This window comes from Callionymus lyra, chromosome 8, assembly GCF_982586985.1.
Source record: "Callionymus lyra chromosome 8, fCalLyr1.hap1.1, whole genome shotgun sequence".
Classification (NCBI taxonomy): domain Eukaryota; kingdom Metazoa; phylum Chordata; class Actinopteri; order Syngnathiformes; family Callionymidae; genus Callionymus; species Callionymus lyra.
In genome coordinates, this window is record NC_141825.1 from 4905001 (window position 1) to 4927720 (window position 22720).

Sequence of the window (22720 nt, forward strand, 5' to 3'; positions counted from 1 at the left end):
CAAACAGAGTTGCATACACAAAAACACGGTCACACACACATACAAACAGAGTTGCATACACAAAAACAGAGTCAAACACACACACAGAGGCGCATTCACAAAAACACAGTCACACACACATACAAACAGAGTTGCATACACAAAAACACGGTCACACACACATACAAACAGAGTTGCATACACAAAAACACGGTCACACACACATACAAACAGAGTTGCATACACAAAAACACGGTCACACACACATACAAACAGAGTTGCATACACAAAAACACGGTCACACACACATACAAACAGAGTTGCATACACAAAAACACGGTCACACACACATACAAACAGGGTTGCATACACAAAAACAGAGTCAAACACACACAAACAAAGTCACATACACAAAAACACTGTCACACACATATACACAAAAACAGAGTCCAACACACACAGAGGCGCATACACAAAAACACGGTCACACACACACACACAAACAAACAGAGTCGCGCACAAAACCACAAACATGGTCGTACACTTTAAAACAGCACACACACAACAGAATGGGACACACACACAAACAGAACAGCACTCACACACACAAAATAACATAGTCGACATAAATACACAAACAGAGTGGCACACACACATGCGCTCCAACATCGATAAACAACACACACACACAAGATTCATGTGTTTTGTTCCAGTGAAGTTTCTGCAGAAACCACTGAATCTTTCCTAGATTTCCCAGAATTCTTCACGATCGTCTGCTGAGAGCGAGACACAGAATAATGATAATTTCATTCACACACTGAACTTCCTAAACAGCACTTGTGTGAGTCGCAGTTGTGCGTCTCTAACTGCAGTTGTGCGTCTCTAACTGGGACACTTTGAATGAGAGCTGAAAGTCCTTCAGGAGGAAGAAGAACAAACAGACAACTTCACGTCTCAAACAGAATATTCTCTCGGATCTTGATGTTTCCAGACGACAGAGAAGATAAAGGTTGAGAAAATATAGTCAAAGAACATTCACTGTTCAATACATTAAAACAATCTGCAGATGTAGAAAAATACTTTTATATCTGATTTTAGCATCAGAAGAACCAAAAGGTACATGCATGCTCAAGTCAAGGTCACGAAGCTTCACCTGTCGCTCAAGTCAAGGTCACGAAGCTTCACCTGTCGCTCAAGTCAAGGTCATGAATATTCACCTGTCGCTCAAGTCAAGGTCATGAAGCTTCACCTGTCGCTCAAGTCAAGGTCACAAAGCTTCACCTGTCGCTCAAGTCAAGGTCACAAATATTCACCTGTTGCTCAAGTCAAGGTCATGAAGCTTCACCTGTCGCTCAAGTCAAGGTCACGAATATTCACCTGTCGCTCAAGTCAAGGTCATGAAACTTCACCTGTCGCTCAAGTCAAGGTCACAAATATTCACCTGTTGCTCAAGTCAAGGTCATGAAGCTTCACCTGTCGCTCAAGTCAAGGTCACGAATATTCACCTGTCGCTCAAGTCAAGGTCATGAAGCTTCACCTGTCGCTCAAGTCAAGGTCACGAAGCTTCACCTGTTGCTCAAGTCAAGGTCACGAATATTCACCTGTTGCTCAAGTCAAGGTCACGAAGCTTCACCTGTCACTCAAGTCAAGGTCACGAAGATTCACCTGTTGCTCAAGTCAAGGTCATGAAGCTTCACCTGTCGCTCAAGTCAAGGTCACGAATATTCACCTGTCGCTCAAGTCAAGGTCATGAAGCTTCACCTGTCGCTCAAGTCAAGGTCACGAAGCTTCACCTGTTGCTCAAGTCAAGGTCACGAATATTCACCTGTTGCTCAAGTCAAGGTCACGAAGCTTCACCTGCCGCTCAAGTTGAGGTCACGAAGCTTCACCTGTCGCTCAAGTCGAGGTCACGAAGCTTCACATGTTGCTCAAGTCGAGGTCACGAAGCTTCACCTGTCGCTCAAGTCAAGGTCAAGAAGCTTCACCTGCCGCTCAAGTCAAGGTCATGAAGCTTCACCTGTCGCTCAAGTCGAGGTCATGAAGCTTCACCTGCCGCTCAAGTTGAGGTCACGAAGCTTCACCTGTCGCTCAAGTCGAGGTCATGAAGCTTCACCTGTCGCTCAAGTCAAGGTCACAAAGCTTCACCTGTCGCTCAAGTCGAGGTCATGAAGCTTCACCTGTCGCTCAAGTCGAGGTCACGAAGCTTCACCTGCCGCTCAAGTCAAGGTCACGAAGCTTCACCTGCCGCTCAAGTCAAGGTCACGAAGCTTCACCTGTCGCTCAAGTCGAGGTCACGAAGATTCACATGTCGCTCCAGTCAAGGTCACAAAGCTTTACCTGTCGCTCTAGTCAAGGTCATGAAGCTTCACCTGCCACCCAAGTCAAGGTCATGAGTGACAGGTGAAGCTTTATGACCTTGACTAGAGTCGTCATGGTTACTCCATTATAATGTCTAAAAACTATTTTTTGTATTTTAAAAAATACATTTAACCATAAACCAAAATATCCATAAAGCCAACACTTGTGCTTTCATCAACTAGATTTATTTAACACTAGATGGTGCTAACGTTATAATAAATCGCAATGTGGCTAAACAATAAAAAAGCTTAATAATTATAAAATAGAAAAATCTAATCAAAATCATAGTTTTCTTGTTCTTGATCATGGATCAAAGGCCATAACATTATGACCATCTGCCTGGTGGAACTTCCAGTTTTATCTTGACCTTTAAAGTATATACTTTATTGAATCCTGTTTTGATTGTTTAAGCGCTTTGTGACCCTGGTCTGGAAAAGCGCTATACATATAAAAATTACTTACTTACTTACTTATTGAATTTGCTTTTAACTACAAAATGTTTGATCATCTTGTAAATGCAGAGCTTTGTCTTTTGGCCCAGCTCTTCTTCCTCATGGGAGTTGCAGGTTCACATAAGGAAGTTGAAGAAGGATCATCCTCCCATCACAGCGAGCGTTTCAGCCGATGCTGTAGGTTTGCGGTGATAGTGACGGCGTCTTAATGGAACATGAGGCGAGAGAAGTGCTTCTGTGGAGAGTTGCCAACGAGCTGTGATGTCTCTCTCCGGGTTACCTCGAGTGTCTCGCCTCCTCTCCAGTGTCTCCCACGGAGAGAGACGGATCGTGAAGCAGTGTTTACGACCTTCAGGTTCGATTCTCGAGCAGCAACACGACACGTTCCACGATGTTTGTCGTGGATCTAGTCAAGTGTTCCAGCAGCTGTTGTTACCCTCAGTCTGGGTCATGATCCAGAAAGACAGTGAGGCGGAACCGGAGCCAGGCTGAACTCCACTTCTATTCATCTCAGGTTTGACGTGTTTAATGTTCCACATCCAGACTGCATTTTTGATCCAGATCTTTATAGAAGCTCAAGAGAGTTTCATTTAGTGAGTTTGAGTTGAGATAAAAAACACTGTTTTGTTGATGAAAGTTGATTGTTTGGTTTTCATATATGTTTAGGTGATAAAAACCCCAAAACAAAGGCTCTGTATTTTCAAGAATCAGTTGATATGATACATGTCACGATATAGGGTCAACGATACGATATATAGTGTTACTGTAGTAACAAGTATATATTTGTAGTATTGTCCAGTACTTGACTCTGCTGTTGTAGTATTTACAGACCACATGACTTTTGACGAAGTCGTAACTGATTTAATTTGTTTTCAAACCAAAATATGTCCAAACATCAGCTTTAAAAGCTGCTGGAGTCACTGTATCCTCTCGTCCTCAGTCTTCTCAAGGACCTCATTGGATGTCCTTGTTACCGTTTGCAACTGAGGACGAAATAACTGCTGCCATCTAGCAGCCTGGAGTTTAATTACACACAAAAATTAACAAACTGCGAATATTTACATGTTAATTGTAAATAATTGTTACTGTATCCTCTCGTCCTCAGTCATTGCTGGGATCTCACAGAACTTCATTCTCTCTTTAGCTGCAATGAATGTAATGGCTGCTGCTATCTAGTGGTTGGAAGTTAAATTGCAACATAAAAATTAACATCTTTTCATCAAAGAAGATTTTAAGTACACAAAACATTGTAGATTATGAAAAAAGAAAATGATTTTAGAGGCAAAAAAAAAAGAGCGCTTTTGAATATCAATACAGTATTGTGTATTTTTGAAGTGAATGATAAAAGGCTTTAAATGATTTTCTTCTTATTGACCTGAAACACACACACACCTACACATGCACACACACAAACTCTTGCTCAACGTTTCGAGCTGAAAGACGGTTGAAGAAATGGTGAAAGGTCCTAAGACGTATTCAGTCTGAGGTTTTATTCAAGCGAGAACTTCCTGTCAAACGTCCTCTGAGCAGCAGGTGAGATGGATGTGTGAGCGGTGAACGCTACACAACTGTTACTACACAACACGAGGAGCGGCACTGACCTGCGGAGTCATGCCGTGACACCGGTACATGATGGGAATGTTGTCCGAGTTCTGGCCCTGGTCCAGGCAGAGGTCGTCCCTCAGGCTGTTCTTCAGCTGGAACGTCAGGAGAGGAACTGATGAAACTCTCGAGAAAACTGTGACCTTCATGTGACCCCCACCCCCGAGTTGACGATTTAAAATTCCATTGAAACAATTCCACTGTTTCACTGCCCAATAAACATTGTGTACTGTTGAGTTCTACTTCAACTTTTGGTTTTGACATTTATTTATATAAAAAAAATTGCAATGGTTATGTTTCGTACACTTTACGAAGCCACTGATTGGCTGAATTGATTCCTGTGTTACTTTTTTTTTTTTTTTTTTTTTTTTTTTAGAATCCCTTATTAGTCCCGCGAGGGGAAATTCAACTATTCACACATACTGATGTGAGTAGGCATGCACACTTGCGCCAAGTTCACCATCAGGAGCAATCAGGGTGAAGTGTCTTGCTCAGGGACACAACGACACAAGCTTGTCTGGAGCTGGGATTGAACCTGCAACCTTTTGGACTGCAGGCAACCACTCTACCATCTGAGCTATGTCGCCCCTGTACCTGTGTACTGTTACCTTCTTAAACTTGAGACTGTTTCCCTTTTGAAATGTGATCAGCTCTTGATTTGGTGATTCTGTTAGTGACCTGAAGGTTTGAATTGCATTGAACAGATACAAGTGAATCCTTTTAGTCTAAGTAGTTTCAGCCAATCAGAAAGTCACGTTTGTCTTCAGACCAGGAAGTGACAAAATGAACAGATGCTTTGGGATAGTGGGATCACAGACAGAGACCACAGACCTAGACTACAGACCAAGACTTCAGACAGAGACCAGAGACCAAGGCAACAAACCAAGACCACAGACTAAAACCAAGACTACAAACAGAGACCACAGACCAAGGCAACAAACCAAGACCACAGACAGAGACCTAAAACCAAGACTACAGACAGAGACCAGAGACCAAGACTACGGACAGAGACCAGACACCAAGACTACATACCAATATTTCAGCCAGGGATTACAGACATAGACTACAGACCAAGACTTCAGGCAGGGACTACAGACAGAGACTACAGACAGAGAGCACCGACAAAGAGACAAAGACGAAGACGAAGACGAGAGACCAAGACTACAAACCAAGACCACAGACAGAGACCTAAGACCAAGACTACAGACAGAGACCACAGACCAAGACTACAAACCAAAGACCAAGACCAAAGAAAAAGACTACAGACTACAGACAGAGACCATAGGCCAAGACCACTGACCAAGACTACAGACCAACAAAAAGACAGAATTTCAAGACCGAGACCCCAAGACAGGAACTAAAGAACAAGACCACAGACAGAGTAAAAAAAACTGAGACACAGACCAAGACCACAGGCCGCTATGATCAATAAGAGACCAAGAGTGTACACGGACTGGTCTCGAGGACTACAACAGTCTTTGAAGATGTTACTTTAGTCTTTGTGAAGTTTCAGAATACTGACTCGTTTATTCAGTTTGCTCCGGTGTAATCCAGTTCCTGCTCGACTTAATGTGAAAGTGGTGTCATCTGGTGAAGCAGCAGAAACATAAGTTCTGAGGCACCTGCAGAACGCCAATCACACAGGTGGAAGTTCTTCTCTCCGACTTCACGTCTAATAAGAGCTGGATGTTCAGCGCGCCGGGCTCCCCCGGGAGACCTTGTTTATTCACGTTGATGAACTTCACTTCCACTTCAGACGCTTTCAAGTCTGACACTCAAGGCGCCCACACACGCCGACTGTGTCATCAACACACACTCGCGGCGTGACTGAAGTGTCGCACAATGGCGGCGAGTCCCGCGGGCGTCGAGGAGGAGCGGAAGCAACGCAGATCAATACCAGCTCACCAAGAGACGCCGGAGGGCGGGAAGCCGCTGATAACCGGTGAACACCAGATTTTCTGCTCGATGGAAACTTCCCGACGATGAAAGAAGTCGACTCGTGCGTCATCGAGACGATAATAGCCTCCTCGTCGTGGGGGTTTCACACTCGGGATTCTGAGGGTAAGGCTCCCCCGTGTGTTTGTTTTGAATTACTGTTGCACATAAACTCTGGTCGCCGTCACATCTGAACCACTGCGGTGCTATTACCCGAGGAGTCAGTGATTTAAAGGCAGTTTCACCTGAAGGACCATGTTTTTACTTTCACACATCCTGTTTGTACAGCCAGCACCACTGCGCCTGTTGCTGTGCCGCAACAGGTGACGGATTGTAAACTTCCTTGTTAAGGACGTTCCTCTGTTGTTCTATCCTGGATGAACTTTTTGCCTCTTTGTTTTGAAGTCTTCCTGAGTATTTTCTCAACCTGCTTCGTGGTGTGTTTTGAGTTTACGTTTAGAAGTGTGATATAGACACTAAGTCTACAAATTACAAATCTCTCCCATATGGAAGTATATTAGTGGCATCAGAATATTCAATATATATTTAACGTCTTTATTGAAAGGTCACTGTTGTTGTATTAAGCATTGTTTTTAAAAATAAATAAATTCAATAATTCCTATATTAAAGGTTTTGTTATCTTTAAGGCTTTTTTTTTTTTTAAATATATATATTTAAAGGTTGAATTTGTTTTATTAATATAATTGCATGTTAGAATTATGTGATAATAGTGCCAACAATATAATATTGTATTTTAAAGGCAACAATTTAAACAGAATCACATTTATTTTTTTATTTAATTTTAGATTAGAATTTATAAATATCAAAAAAATAATCTAAATTAACATTTGAATATAAACATTATTGAATTTGATTATATAAAAAAAAATTCAACATTTAAACTATTTAATTAAATGAGTTTGAATCGAAAAAATAAAATGTTTCAACATTTGATTTTTTATTTAACCATTCAATTTTCTGATATACTTCCGTACTCCCAGTTAACGGCCATCATGCACTGCAACAGTTTTACCCTGAAAACCTATAAAACACTTAAAGAATTTCATGGTACGTAGTACCTATGACAATAAACTCTTTGAATCTTGAATATGTTAAATACTATAAAACATCTGGTTGGTCACAAAAATACTTCAATCTAGTTTTTAATTTTTTATAGGCGGTGAGATAAAGTGCAGAATTGTGCTTATCAGGACTGTCAGGAGGTGAAAGTGTTCAGAAGGTTCACAAGGTTCAGGCTCATGAGAGACCAGGTTCCTGGAAACCTTAAGGTCACCCGAGCAGCGATGCAGCTCTGACACGTGACCCGGAGAGACAACCCGCCGCTGCTCATCGATGACAACGATTGAACTCACCACTCCGTAAGCCACGATGTCGCCGTAGTAACGCAGCTCGGGGTAGATGGTGGACAGGTACCAGCTGAACGGTCGGCAGCCGAGTCTGGACCGCAGGGCTTTCCTCTCGCTCAAGTCCCCGATGTCGATCCCTGAGTTCTGGGGGAAGAAACAACAGGAGGCGAAATGTTTCTCTGTTTCTCTCACGCGTCACTGGTGTCAGATTACAGCCGCGGGCACTCGGCACACACACATCAACTAGGAAACACACGCTGTGGTTGAAACTGGGTTTAAAAAAAACGTTTTTTCTCCAAACATTTCTTATGTTTTAACCTGTACTTTTGTGCTTAAACATTGTCTGAATATATTTTGACAAAATATTAAAGGTTTTCTGTAAGAAACTATGTATTTTTTAAATATAATGTCTTTAGAAATAAATGTAATCTATTGGCATTAACTAAAATAATTATTTAAAGGACAGTAGAGGCTAAATATTATTAATTTAAACATTAGTTACTAAAATAATTAAGAATAATCAAAATGAAAATATTAGAAACTGTGAATTAAACAGGAATTCTGGTTGAAAAAGTAATGTTTGTGTAGTCTATTGTGAAGAATTTCCATGTAAAAGGTTTTAATAAATAATAATTCATTTCTTTATTCTTCTTAACTAAATATATGACATTTAAATAAAAATAAAAAAGCTTAAAATATATATATATATATACAACATCCTAATGCTTCAGGTTTCGAATTTTAAGAATTTTTTAAAAATAAAAAATGTTTATTTAACAAAAAAAAAAAAGTCTATTATAAAAGAAACAATAAAATGAATAAGTTAGGTAGAGGCAAAAAGGTCCAGTGTTTACTAAATCCTAAATCCTGATATTAGTTATGTGGGCAATAAAACAAATTGGTTTGGTAAAAATTACGATAAAAATGATCAGAAAAATATGTGTTAAATTTAAAAAGTACTTATAATCAATTATAAATAAAAAAGAGGATCATTCTGGATAAAAACAATAATTACATGGTAATAACTGTCAGGTGTTAAATAAAGACTTTAGTACCTGTAGTGGAACGTTCCAGGCCATGTACACGTGACTCTTGTACTGGTCCATCCAGACCTCGGCCGCCCTCAGAGCGTTCCGTCTGACGTGAGCCGTGAGGTTGCTGGTGTATGGTTTGTGGGCTCGCTCGATGTGAGCGACCCTGGAGCAAGGCAGGACCTCCACGCTGCCGCCACACTGCCACACCTGCCACACATCGCAAACATTTCTTTGAAAACAACGGAATCACTGAGGGAAGGTCTGACCATGAATAGATCTGAAAGTAAGAACCAGGATTAAAGAAATTGAAATCCTGAAAGAAACTGGCAGCCAGTGAATAGTTTCAAGGATCGGGGAAATGTGAGTTCTTCTACTAGAGCAGCTCAGAATTTCTCGCTGCAGAGTTTTGTATAAACTGCAGGCGAGACAGATCCTTGTTTAGACACTAAAATAAACTGTTACAATAGTCTAAACGAGAAGACACAAACGCATGGATTATAAACTCCAGATCGTGTTGTGTCACCAGTTTCCTAAATTAAGAGATTTTTCTCAGTTAAACGAAATAGGTTAATTTGAATTTTTAATGAAAAAAAAAAAGAAACTCAATGAATCATTTTTTTTAAAAGAATTTAGAGTTTAAAATTATAATTCCAATCATTCAAAAATGAAATTTCTAAAATATATTTTTAAAAAAAAAAAATATTTTAGATTCAATATAAACTTGATCCAACTTTCAGCCAATCATGGGAGTGTAAGAAATCATGACACTTATTATACCAATATTTTATATTGAATTGAAAAGGCTTTAAACTTGAGAGGAGGAAGCGGAACAAGCTAACAAGGACGCAGATGTTGAGCTGATGCGTTCAAATCAATTTACTTGTGCTGCGGAGAAGAACGAGCAGCGACTCGTTTTGCTAAAAGACAGAAAAATCTTCACTTCATTCCAGAGAAAGTCTCTTTCGCTTCATCTCCGCCTAAAATAAGTTCCGCACAAAAACATGTGACGCTCCGGCCGGCTGGCTTGCGGCCCGGGCGGCTGAACAAACGTTTGGAGAAATAAGAGTGGATTCTGAAGTTAAGCTTCAGAACTGGAGGTGCCACAGAGAAGCTCTGGCAGAACAAACCCTCAGAGATAAGAACCCGGACCAGATAGAGACGGGAAAAAACAGAATTTTCCAGCTTCAGAGATTCATCCAGATGCTGAAGTACGAGCACTTGGTACCATCACGGCACCGGTTCTGACACATGGAGGCAACAGTTTATATCTTCCTCAATAATAATATTTTACTAAAGTTTGGAATAAAACAGTATTAATCAGTGAAACCTATGGAAGTTCCAAAAGAATATTGAACCTCTGAATTAAATTCAATTTTGTTGGATTTTCTTTTTTAAGAATTTAAATTGTTTTGAAAAAATTGATTCAATACATTCTTTATTAAAATATGTATTTGTTAATATTAAACAATTGAATTCAAATATATATATATATAATAAAAGGTTGAATATATTAATTCATTCAAATGAATTTATTTTTACAAATAGTTTGATATTCTAATTTTAATGATTAAAAAAATACATTATAAATAACATATATTTTATAAAGTCAATATTTATAATTTGCAGTCTTTTAAATCCAATATAAAAAATATGTATGTATTTGTTAGTATATCAGTGTCATCATTTGCATATTGAAAGGTCAAAATTCAAAGTTAATATTTCTTTTACTTAGGGTTTGATATTCTTATTTCAATCTTTAAAAAACATGTTTTCTAAATTCAACATTTTTTAATTTGTAGAATATTTAATTAAATATATAAATGGTATAATAATACTGTAAGGCTCCGCAGCTTAAAGAGGGAATGTGGACCTGTTGTCGGCGTCAGTACTCTTCTCTTCACCCTCGTATCCTGACTCCTGCCAACTTCGTTCATTCGCTGTTAAGAGACTGTATCCTGAATCCTGACTGCTTTTCTGTCAGCGCTTTTTGTTCCTCATTTTTTGGTGAGTTTTTCTTTAGTTATAATGTTTGCCTTTTTGTGTCCTAGCGGCTCTCGCTTCCTGTTTCCCCTCCTCGGCTTCCTTTTTGTTTTTTCTATGGACAATTATTTCATGATGGACAGAGAAAGTGGACTCCTTGTTATTTATCCCCCTCTAGTGGAAGTTTTTGTGCTTGCATTTATTAAAATATATTTGTACTTAATTCTACCTTGGCTTGTTTGACTTTGTTACCATCTTCTTCTGGGTCACCGTGTTCTTAAATTCTTGACCATACCAACAGAGTACCGAGCTGATTCATAGGTACTCAAGCAGCTCTCAAAAACCATTATGTTTTAATAAAAAAAAAATATAATCTTAATTTCAACATTTGAAATGTCAAATCCAACAGTCAATATTCCGATGACACTGAAACACTTCCGTAGACTGACCGTGTACCTCTGACACACACTGGGATGCGAGTCTGTGTTTGAAGTAAAGTCTCATCTAAAATGTCAACTTGACCAAGATCCCGAGCAGGAAGTCCCGCAGGAGAGACAGGAAGCTTGTTATTCCATGACCTTGACTTTGCATCCGAACCCTCAAGTCGTTCCCCCGTAATTAAAGATCTCGGTGACGAGTCTCACGGATCAGTTTTAATGACACGACTTCTTCCGCCTGCAGCAGCTCGAGCGGCAGCTTCGGTCCAGACCATGAATAATGTGAGAGATTCCGAAAGGTCGCGGCCGTTCATCTGTATGCCGGAGTGTGTTCTCCTGTCATGGAGGCGACGTGACTCACCCGGATCCCCAGCTCCACGTTCTCGCCGCCGTATATCTCCATGCCCTCGTCCAGCAGACCCATCTCCCCGAAGTACTCCCGGTCCACCACGAAGCATCCGATGAGAGCCGGACTCCTGGAAGGAAGAAGAGACGTCGCTCTTCTTGTCACCTCAATGTAGATGTTAGTATATCAGGGTCCTCAGAATATTGAATTTATCATGTTGGCTTTCTTTTCAATTGGATTTTTCTGTTTTAAGAATGTAGTTTATTTTTTAGCCATTTAACGCAGTACTTTGTATATTGGAAGGTCGAAAATTGTCTTAATTAATATTTATTTAAGTAGAGTTTGAAATTCTAATACCAATCTTTAAAAAACACATTTTAAATTCAACATCAAAACTTTGGTATACTAGTATATAATATAATACCTACAATAGTAATAATAAAATACTTCCAGCCAATCATGGTGACACTTTTTCAGCACAATTTTTTTATTCAATTTTAAAACCTATGATTTTTTTTTTTTTTAATTCAGAACATTTATTTTTTAATTATTGGAATTAGAATTTAAAAAACTATTTGTAAAAAAGTGAATACATTTTTAAATTATATTATTTAATAAAAACAAATTAAACCTTTCAATATACAAATGATATATATATATATATATATATATATATATATATATATATATATATATATATATATATATATATATATATATATATATATATATATATATATATATATATATATATAATATGTATAATATGTATAATATGTAAGTGCACACACAACATTATACTATGAAAAAAATAATTATTTTAGACTGTATCCTCTCGTCCCCAGTAATCATTTCATTCAAATATTGAGATATTTAAATGTATTGATATTTTTTACAACCCTACAGGAAAACATTAGTGTATTTTAGTTTGACGTATAATGTAGTTCCATAGTAAAACTTTTTTTTTATTAATTTTGTATATTTATTTTCATTTACTTCGGTTAAATAAAATTACATCTGCATTTTTTTTTGTTTAATTTTGTTAATTTGAAAAAAAAAAACAATAGGAAATATTTTTATCATAATTTAAAAAGAACATTTACTTTCAAATTCTATGTGAATTAAGAATTAAAAAATATTCAATTATTTATATATATATATTTAGAATACAGGGGATACCACAAGCACCATTTGTTTTCATGCCTGTGGGTCACTTTGACCCTGAGATAACACAAGGGCTGAAAAAATAAAGGCTTAAAAAAACAATATATCAAAAAGTTTCAACATTCAACTGATCAATATTCTGATCAATATTCTGATCAGTCTGATCGACTCTCCTCACCTGATGGGAGCCGTGTGGTTCTTCTGCGTCCACCAGGACTTCGGGGGGTTCAGGTATCGACACCACAGCTCCCAGTCGAAGCCCTGGGCCGACAGAGGATACTCCTCCATCTCGAAGGTGTCATACTTGATGTTGTCAAAGGAGGGCGACACCACCCGGGTCCGGTCCTCCTTGATCCTCTGGAGAATGGGTTCCGCCCTGAGGACAGAAGAGTTGATGTTACCATGTGTTGCTTAGGTTTGTTTGTACACATGCCTTTGGATTAGATTTTTGTTTATATACATGTTGGATTAGATTTTTATATTTTAAAATAAATAAATATTCTTCATAAACTGATGAAATGATGATCTAACAATTATTATTTAAGTGTCTTGATTAAAGTTATTATTAAATAATAATCAATTATGATGCAAATACTACTATTTTAATGAAATATTTAAATTTTGTTTAAAAAAAATTAACTAATTTGCAAAATGAATAAACAGTTTTACTATGGAACTATATTATAAGTCAAACTAAAATATAATGTTGTCCTGTAGGGGTGTAAGAAAATATCAATAAACCTAAATATCGCAATATTTTATTTTATATTTTTACAGGGGATGAGAGGATACAGCCTCATCATAGAATCATTTTCTTTTCTCATCGTCTTAAATGTTGTGTGTGCTTAAATAAACTGTTTGAAAATGTGTTTATTTTTGAGTCGCGAGTGTTGACCACTAGATAGCAGCAGTCATTACATCCACTGCAACTAAAAGAACAATTAAATCCCAGGAGATCCCGGCGGTGACTGAGGACGAGAGGATACAGTGACTCCAGCAGCTTTTAAAGCTGATATTTGGACATATTTTGGTTCGAAAACAAATGAAAGCAGTAACGACTTCGTCAAGAGTCATGTGGTCTGTAAATTCTACAACACCAGAGTCAAGTACTCGACAATACTACACATATATACTGTACTTGTTACTATAGTATCACTATATATCGTTGACCATCTATGGTGATAAGTACCACCGGATTCTTACAAAAACACCACAATATTTCCGTATGTTTCATTTACATTTTTTTAAATGTGAAATTTGAGAAGAAATATAATATTTATGTTTAAGCTTGTAAAAAAGAACGACATTTACTGTAAATTGATAACAACATATCATTTCGGAATATTTTCCACTGCTTATGTCAAGCATCAGAAAAAAAACTATATGTGTTGAGAAAATAAGCAAAATGAAATCAGTTATCAGGAAAAAAAAAAGTTAATCTTTGGACAAATGAGTTATTTCAATAAAACTTGAGGAACCCACGTCTCTTCCTACAGCAGACGTTGGTCTTGACATCAGAGGACGAGTGGGTTCCTCGAGTGGGTTCCTCGTGAAGCTCCTGCAGCAGGAACGGTGTCAACACTGCGAGGGCGACCGCGACCTCGGCGGCGCCTCCTGTCCTGACAGATGCTCCGGCTCGTCCCCGAGCTCTCAGACTCCTTCTCCCATAATTACTGCGTCCTGTCGCACACCATCTTCCCGTCGGTGTATTATTAGCGCTCCGCTAGTCGGCTAATTACCCGGCGTTTTAATAACCCGTGATCTCAGACCAACTGCTGCTGCGAGGATGTCGCCGTAATCGCAGACGCCTGTTCGAACACATCGGGGGGAAGATGACGACACAGAGTGTTTTTCCAAACCGTCTCGGCTGTTTAAGACTTTTAGGATGAACCTGAGTTAGATTTAAATGTGTTTTTTTACATCTGTGTTTCAACTTGAGATGATGGAGACAGACATGAGTCATCAAAGTCAGAAGATGAACAATTTGTACGTGTTGACAACTTTTTTCTTTATGATGGTTTTGAGAGAATTAAAACAAAAAATCAAGGTAAAGAATATAAAGGAGGATCAATACGTCTTATGAATGGACAATAAATCACTTCAAAAATAGGAAAAAAGTAAAGAAAAATGTACATAAAGATAAGATAAACTTTTGTATTCAGAGTGATGAATTTGTAGCTTAAAAGCTGTTTATGTCACATGACTTTCTCCTCTTCCTGTCTCCAGAACGATCCTGAGAGAGATTTGAGTCGAACACGTCAAACAAAACGGAGGTTTTCCAACAACTTTCTCGCTCCAACAACTCTCTCTTGCTCTCACTCCCTCTCAGTGAACTCAGTGTCCACCGTCATCCACATATGTCGTCTTTATTTAAATAGCTCTGATAATTGATTCAGGCATCACCTAAAAAAAATGTATCTTTCTATCCATCTAAAAAGAGAATCCTGTGTGACCCTTGACTCATGTGCAGGTGAATACCGTATTAACGGTACTATGAGTGCATTTGAAAAGAGAGGTGTTTGTATTTTCTTGAACGAATGAAGGGCTACGATGCCACGCGTGGGTCATGAAAGGGTTAATATAGCGAGCGGTAGGTTTGCTTCACAACATGACTCAAGGTTGTTCTGAATGTTTTGAACCCACCGTGGAGGTCTGGGCTGGACTGGATGTGAGCCGACGGTCTTAACCTGCCGCAGGAATCAAGAGGACGAATGAACGGATAAATAATCGACTCGCCATTAGGCAGCGAATCATCTTAACAGCTGCACTTAACAGACCCGAGAGTGCAAAACAAACAAAAACAAGTCGATATGAAGCAGTTTTGAGTCTTGCTTGCAGAGATATTGCATCATCCCTAATTCATTTATTTTCTTTAGAATCAAATATATTTTATTTTTCAGCTGATATTTATGTATTTATTAAATTGAAATGTTAAATACATAATATAGAAAGTAAAACGGGTCATAAATAAACTAAATGGCGTTCTTATTATTAAAATGATATTCGTTATTATTGTGAAATATCAATACATTTTTAAACTTACGACGGCTGGATGGCAGCAGCAATTACTTCCTTCACAGCTAAAGGAACAATGAAATCCTGCGAGAACCCAGCGGTAACTGAGGATGAGAGGATACAGTGACTCAAGCAGCTTTAAAAAGCTGATATTTGGACTTATTTTGGTTTGAAAACAAATTAAATCAGTTCCGACTTTGTCAAGAGTCATGTGGTCTGTAAATTCTACAACACCAGAGTCAAGTACTCGACGATACTACAAATACATCCTTATTACTAGCTCGTATGGTTGACCCTGTATCCTGTATCGTGATATGTATCACCGGATTCTTACAAAAACTAGACAATATTTCATGAAAATCAAAAACATTTCATTTTAATCTACTGATATGTATTTCTTGAATTATATTGACATGTATTCAACATAAAACATAGACAGTAAAAATGATTATAAATAAACTAAATGGTGTTCTCATTATAAAATGTTATTCGTTATTATTTTGTTTATGATAATAAATACACATGTTGAATAGAATAAATTATATATATATATATATATATTTATATATATATATATGTACATATATATTCTTGATAAAAAAGCCCACATATATAAAACAAACACAGTCTTATAATACACATGATTTATGTTTGACGAAGATTCTTCTTCTACACTCAACGATTCGTGACATCAATGTGTTCCGGCTGCACCGTAAATACCTGTGTCAGGTGTTGCCGAGCAACAGCAGACGGTAAATTAGTGGAAGCTATTCTTAATATAACACTAAGAAAGAAATGTGCGCAGGACTTTGTGAGGTAAAGAAGTTCAACTGTTCTATATCTCCTCACAGGGTTTTATAACACTTTGATTTTATCACAAAAACACTTGTGCCAACAGATGTGTCGATTTCTGCCTAAAGAACTTTTCCTGCCCAGTCCTGTCCTCCATCATTTTGAAGATACTGAAGAAATGGGTCATTTGTGGCGCCCTTGGCAGTGGTGTGTGTCATCTAAGTGCTTCTGTAACAAGTGGCTACAATGAGTCTTCAAGTAGTTCGTCTGAGACAAAAGATTATTTTAGTTTTTATAACAAGAACTGTCCAGAAAGTAAGGACGGGTCCAGAATATTAATAGGACGTTTTTTCACGCAGTCGTGTTCATGATGCGTCTTTCTTGCGATAACTGACCAATCGCCAAGATTTCCATGTCCTCCGACTCTTAAAAAAACACAATGAATCAACACAAAAGGGAGATTGTTGTGGTTTAAGAGCAGAAAAACCAACCATGCGTTTCAATTGTTTCCTCCCATCAGGAGTTTGTGTTCCCAATTCCTGCCGCATCAGGAACACAATACAACACAATCTACACTTAAAAACCCTCCGTGATTCTGGGTCACACGTCCACACAATGTTTTCACTGCTGTGCACATGTTCGTCGAAGCTAAGCTATTTTGAGTGATTCTAAACGAGAACACAGACATTTATTCCCAAAAAGTCATTCAAAATTTAGATCATTATTAAAAATCTTAATAAATGTTATGATTAAAATGATGGCCTTGATACTAAACTATATGATTTAAGAAATTAAAGTGTAATTCATTCTACAAAAATCATCATTTATGTTCGTCCCGCACTTTTACACATCACCCCGTAACACTTCCATGTTCTGTTACAAACACACTGTTTCTTTAAGTCACATCACAGATCAGTCAAAGCCTTGCAGGAGCCAAGGTCTCCAGCAGTTTGATGATTAATTTTGTTGGTAGTGAGATAGTGGTGAAGTGAACAAACACATGATATAAAGTGTTACAATGAAGTTTGTTTTCAACTGGAATGTCAAGTGAAGGACATTTGACACTCAATGCTATACTTGCTAGCTTTGCTAGTGGCTAACAGTGCTAGCTAAGCTAGCGGCTAACAGTGCTAGCTTAGCTACTGGCTAACAGTGCTATCTTAGCTAGTGGCTAACAGTGCTAGCTGCAGTGAGGTGAAATGTAGCACCCCGCAACACGTTGTATCTTTGTATATGTTGAAGATTAGAATGTTAATTGTGGCAATCTACCGTTAAATAATGATTTCTAATATCAAACCGAGACATTTCTATGACAGGAAAACATTTAAACTTTTATTTTTCACATGAGTTCATCTTTCATCATCATAATTTATGACTGAGTAACATTTTTTTTTCAGGTTATGTTATAATGCTATGTAAAACATGGTCTCATATTCCAAGAAGGAGTGCAGGTAAGTAATTAAGGCTAATATGAAGTAACTGTTTTGACACGATAAAGACAATTAAAAGCTTGTTAAGCTAAGCTAACTTTAGCTAAACTAGCATAAACTATCAGCCTCTAAAAGTGGAAGTCAAAGTTTGATCTGGACTGACTCAAGAGAAGTTGAAAAGAAAAGATTTTGATGAAATATTGAACTTATATACCTGCCCCTGGTGTGTGTGTGTGTGTGTGTGTGTGTGGGGGGGGGGTGTGTGTGTGTGTGTGTGGGGGGGGGGGATGGGTGTGTGTGTGTGTGTGTGTGTGTGTGTGTGTGTGTGTGTGTGTGTGTGTGTGTGTGTGTGTGTGTGTGTGCGTGCGTGTGTGTGTGTGTGTGTGTGAGTGAGTGTGAGTGAGTGTGTGAAATGATGTGTTGGTCTGCAACAGCTGGACTTCTACCTCCACAGACAAGTGTAAAGGACTTCAGCAAAATCCAGTGTGAATGAACAATTACCTAATCTCCCGCTTTGCGCACTGAAGTGAACGGTAATTGACCTTGTCTCCGCCTGTTCCCACGACACACACCTGCACACACACCTGTGCGCACACACACATTTCTCCCAGCAGCACTGCACTTGGCAATCATTTACAAAGAATCCCACAGATGGAACGAAAACTGACTGACTTCACATAGATGTGTTAAAACTTTGTGTTTGTTAGTTTGCAATAAACACACATACACTGCAACTAATGTCTTAAATTCATCTCTCCTGAGATAAATGTTCTTGCTCTCTCCAAGATGCAGTAAGTTGTTAGATTAAAAATTATTTACACTATACATATACGCCATACTTAAATTAACGCTAAAAGATAATCAAAATATAGAGTATAAATGACTCGCTTCATCTAAGAGCTTAAACGTTTGAATACACATTCACAATTAACATTCCACTCAGACTGATTCACTGTCTCAAGACAAGTTTGGAACAGAATTAGAGAAATGACACCGGTTATCTAAACGTCTGTTTGTCTGCCCTTTTCACACCTTGGGTCGTGGATCAAAGAACGAAGCAGGGACAACCCGTGAGGTGGGGGGTAAGAGACAGGAACCCCCACCCAAGAACATTTGAATGATTAGAAAAGGAAACAAATTAGGAAGTAATCTCCACACGAGATCGTGACACAGGGAGTTTGAAGGAACCAATAGGGCGATAGGGGGAGGACCTCTCAGCCCGGAAATTTGCCTTAAATATAGCGATGTTTCTACAGTTCGAGACCGTCTCTCCCGCAGCTATTGACCTGAAGAGCTGCCGGCATAGAGCGCGTCCGATCGATTGTAAAAGTTTGTATTTTGTTTGACTTGAAGCGGCGAATAAACGACCCGTGACACTCTGCATTGACCATTTGTCTCCATAAAGCAAAGTATTAAGACCCGGAAGTGACGTGTTGGACCGACGGAAACGGACTCCAGTTTTGACCGTTTTAAAGTCCCTCATCATGACCATGTTTTCAACTTATTACTTTATAAAGTTGCTCTGAAATCTGGGCGAACGAGAGGTTACGAGAGTCCATTATGACGTAATAATGGCTTCACTCCTCCTCCAACCATCTGTAATCACGCTGCGCTTTGATTATACAACGAGTCCCTTGAAGGTGGAGGCTTTAAATTGAATTGATTCAAAGTGATGTCAGTTCTTCAGACGAGAGAAGATCCCAACTGGAATCACCTGCTTATGTCATGTCAGTGAACCACGTCGGTGGAAAGGAAAGAGACATGATGGAGTCTCATATTCTGACTCTTTAAGGGTCTGAGGTATAAAAGGTGGAGGTTGAAAGCGCCAGACATCGGAACAATAGAGCCTCTGAATCACACAAATGACTGATATTCTGAGGCCTTTCACTTACTAAGCCAAATTAATTCCTGGTTTAAAAAAGGAAATGAAATAACCAAATAACCGTCAAAGATAAATCCAGGTGGATTATGGGTCTTTCAATTACAGAGAGGATCTAAAATCATTTCTAGTTTATATGTATTAAAACCATTTGAAGGTCAACGAAATTGGAATTATTTTAATTTTCAGGCGGTCTCCCTTTTCACCCCCTTAAAAACTGCCGAAATGAGCCGGAAATCCTTCTTACTTTGTATGCAGCATATAGGGTTTTATTCCATAGAGGTTGCAAATGTTGGAATTTTCACGGGGGTCTTCTTCCACCCTTACAATAACACTAGTAGCTGTTATTTTTATGGTTTAAATTGGAAGTATGTACATTTTCATGGGGGGTCTTAAGCTCTCCTTATGTCTCCTTCAAGTGATGAAAATCTTTAAACTTAGGAAAATGGTGTCACAACAGGATCTGGAGATTATAATCCATGTGTTTGTGTCTTCTCGTTTAGACTATTGTAACAGTTTATTTTGGTGTCTAAACAACAAGGATCTGTCTCGCCTGCGGTTCATACAAATCTCTGCAGCCAGAACCTGACCCACTCTAGTAGAAGAACTCACATTTCCCCGATTCTTAAAACTCTGCATTGACTACCGGTTTATTTCATGATCAATTTTTAAAATTCTGGTTCTTACTTTCAGATCTATTCATGGTCAGACCTTCCATCAGTGATCTGATCCAGACTTACACCCCAGCTCGGGCTCTGAGGTCTGTGGATCAGAATCTACTGATGGTTCCTGAACATGCTTCCAGACCAATGAGAGAAATGTTCCTCTCCCTCTTTATTTAATGATCTACTGACTCCTTCAAGAAACATCTTAAGACATTTTTATTTAAGCTTTTCCTTGTTGCTGCTGTGTTTGTCTCTGTGTTGTCTTGACCCTTTAAAGTATTTATTTTAACTGTGTTTCGAATTGTTGTTCAAGCGCTTTGTGACCGTGGTCTGAGAAAAGCACTTTATAAATATAAATGACTTACTCAAGATACTGTGATCAGGTCAAAACACAGATAGACAGATGTACAGTATGTACTATGTATTTATTTATATATATTAAAAAGCAAATAAGCGTAAAAGCCTTTCTTAAAATAGGGTAAAGTACATGTCATTATATACTGTGACTGTTGTAAGGTGTTATCAAGTCAATAGAAATAATGAACAAAGCCTTGAAAAAAGAGCGAAGTCAGAGTCAGCATGACATTTTTTTTAACGAAGCTAAATAAACTACAGGTGTTGTTTTAAATTAGATGAAATAAAATGTGTTAAAATGCGTGTTTTTTAAAAAAAATACATTTCTTGAATTTACTGTATAATTTAATAAAAATTCTCTAAAATAAAAGAGAAAATGATTAAAAGAACATACTATTATGGCATTGTTATATTTGGAAATATAGTCCAATGTCCACACTTTGCCAAGTTCTTCCTTAAAGTCGAAATTATAGCTTTTTTTAATTCTTCTTCTTTTATCATTTTCACGCTTCTTTACTTTAGTTCGAGGGCCCCTCGCTACATGAACTATATATATTTACGGCACCCCAGGGAAATTAATTTCTTTTCTATCTCTTTAGTTTAGCGTTCAGGTTAAGATTTTAACATTTATATCTGAATAACATTTTACATCAAAGAACACTTGACATTCTCAGCAACAGTTGACCTCTGACCTGCCGCTGTCTCTCCCGGAGCAAACCGACTTTTATGCCGAGTCGGCAGTCAGATTAGTTCCTCTCGGTTCAGCCTCCGACACCATCCTATTAAAAAAACGGCTTCATATTCCTGTTATTGACGCTGCGTTCGTCCTCGCGGGAATATTGTAATTAAACCATAAAAACAAGTTCTTCTCATTCAATTATGAGGAAAAAACTCCCCGCACCCCCGACACAGGCACAGCCGAGGCAGGTCTAGTTATCCTTCCTCTCACCGCGGCCACCAGGGAGTCTGAGCGGAAACGAGAGTCTCATAATAAATCAAGTCTTTACAAGAAATTGGGTTGCTGCTACACAACAACTGTGCCGAGGAATGAATGCGCTGGAAACACTCCGGAGGCTTCGACTCGTCAAAGTCAGGAGAAGACTCAGCTTTTTAACAGGGTCACGGGCGAGGTGGTCCTTTCAGGGAGACTGGGTTCTTTTGAACGTCTATTATGAGCCGTAGAGAACCACAGCCATCGAAGCTAAACGGTGAGACTTTAGAAGAAACGACAAGAATTTAACAACAAGAAACAACAAGAACACAACAACGAAATCAACAAGAACAACATGAATAACAACAAGAACAACATGAACAACAACAAGAAAAACAAGAAAAAAAACAAGTAGTACATAACAACAAGAAAAGCAATAAGAATAACACAAAAATAGGAAGAACACAAACAAGAAGAATAAGAAGTGGAATAACAGCAACAACCACAACAGCAAGAAGAACAACAACACAACAAAAGAAAGACAAATATAAAAGAAGTACAAAACAGCAAAAAGACCAACAAAGCAACAGAAACAACATGAATGACAAAAAGAAGACAACAACAAGAAAAACAACAAGAACAGCATTAAGAACAACAGCACAACTAAAAAAATAATAATTACAAAAAGAAGAGGAAGAACAACACAAAGACAATAAGAACAACACAGCAACATAAAGAACAATAAGAAAACAATAATTAACAAAGAAAGAAAAACAACAAAACAAAAACAACATGAAAAAAATGAAAAAAAGAATTACAAAAACAAGAAGAACAACAGGAATAACAATAAGAAAACAATAATTACCAAATAAAGAAGTAACACAAAAACAACAGGAAGAACAATAAGAAAACAATAATTACCAAAACAAAAAGAACAACACAAAAACAACAAGAACTGTTAGAGTCACAAGAAAATATTAACACAACAACAGGATTAGAA

At 38.0% G+C, this 22720-nt stretch overlaps 1 protein-coding gene across 2 annotated transcripts in view; it reads right to left on the bottom strand.

The window, feature by feature from the left end:
* The window catches only part of LOC148073431 (polypeptide N-acetylgalactosaminyltransferase 18-like), a 97701-nt gene that overhangs the window by 9822 nt on the left and 65159 nt on the right, over positions 1-22720 (bottom strand). For both annotated transcript variants that reach the window (XM_087798106.1, XM_087798105.1), the window contains exons 5-9: positions 12833-13030; positions 11506-11620; positions 8749-8934; positions 7700-7837; positions 4391-4486 (exon numbers count right to left, since the gene is read on the bottom strand). In XM_087798106.1, the coding sequence (XP_087654232.1) occupies positions 4391-4486; positions 7700-7837; positions 8749-8934; positions 11506-11620; positions 12833-13030 (733 nt within the window). The remainder of the gene's footprint in view (positions 1-4390; positions 4487-7699; positions 7838-8748; positions 8935-11505; positions 11621-12832; positions 13031-22720) is intronic.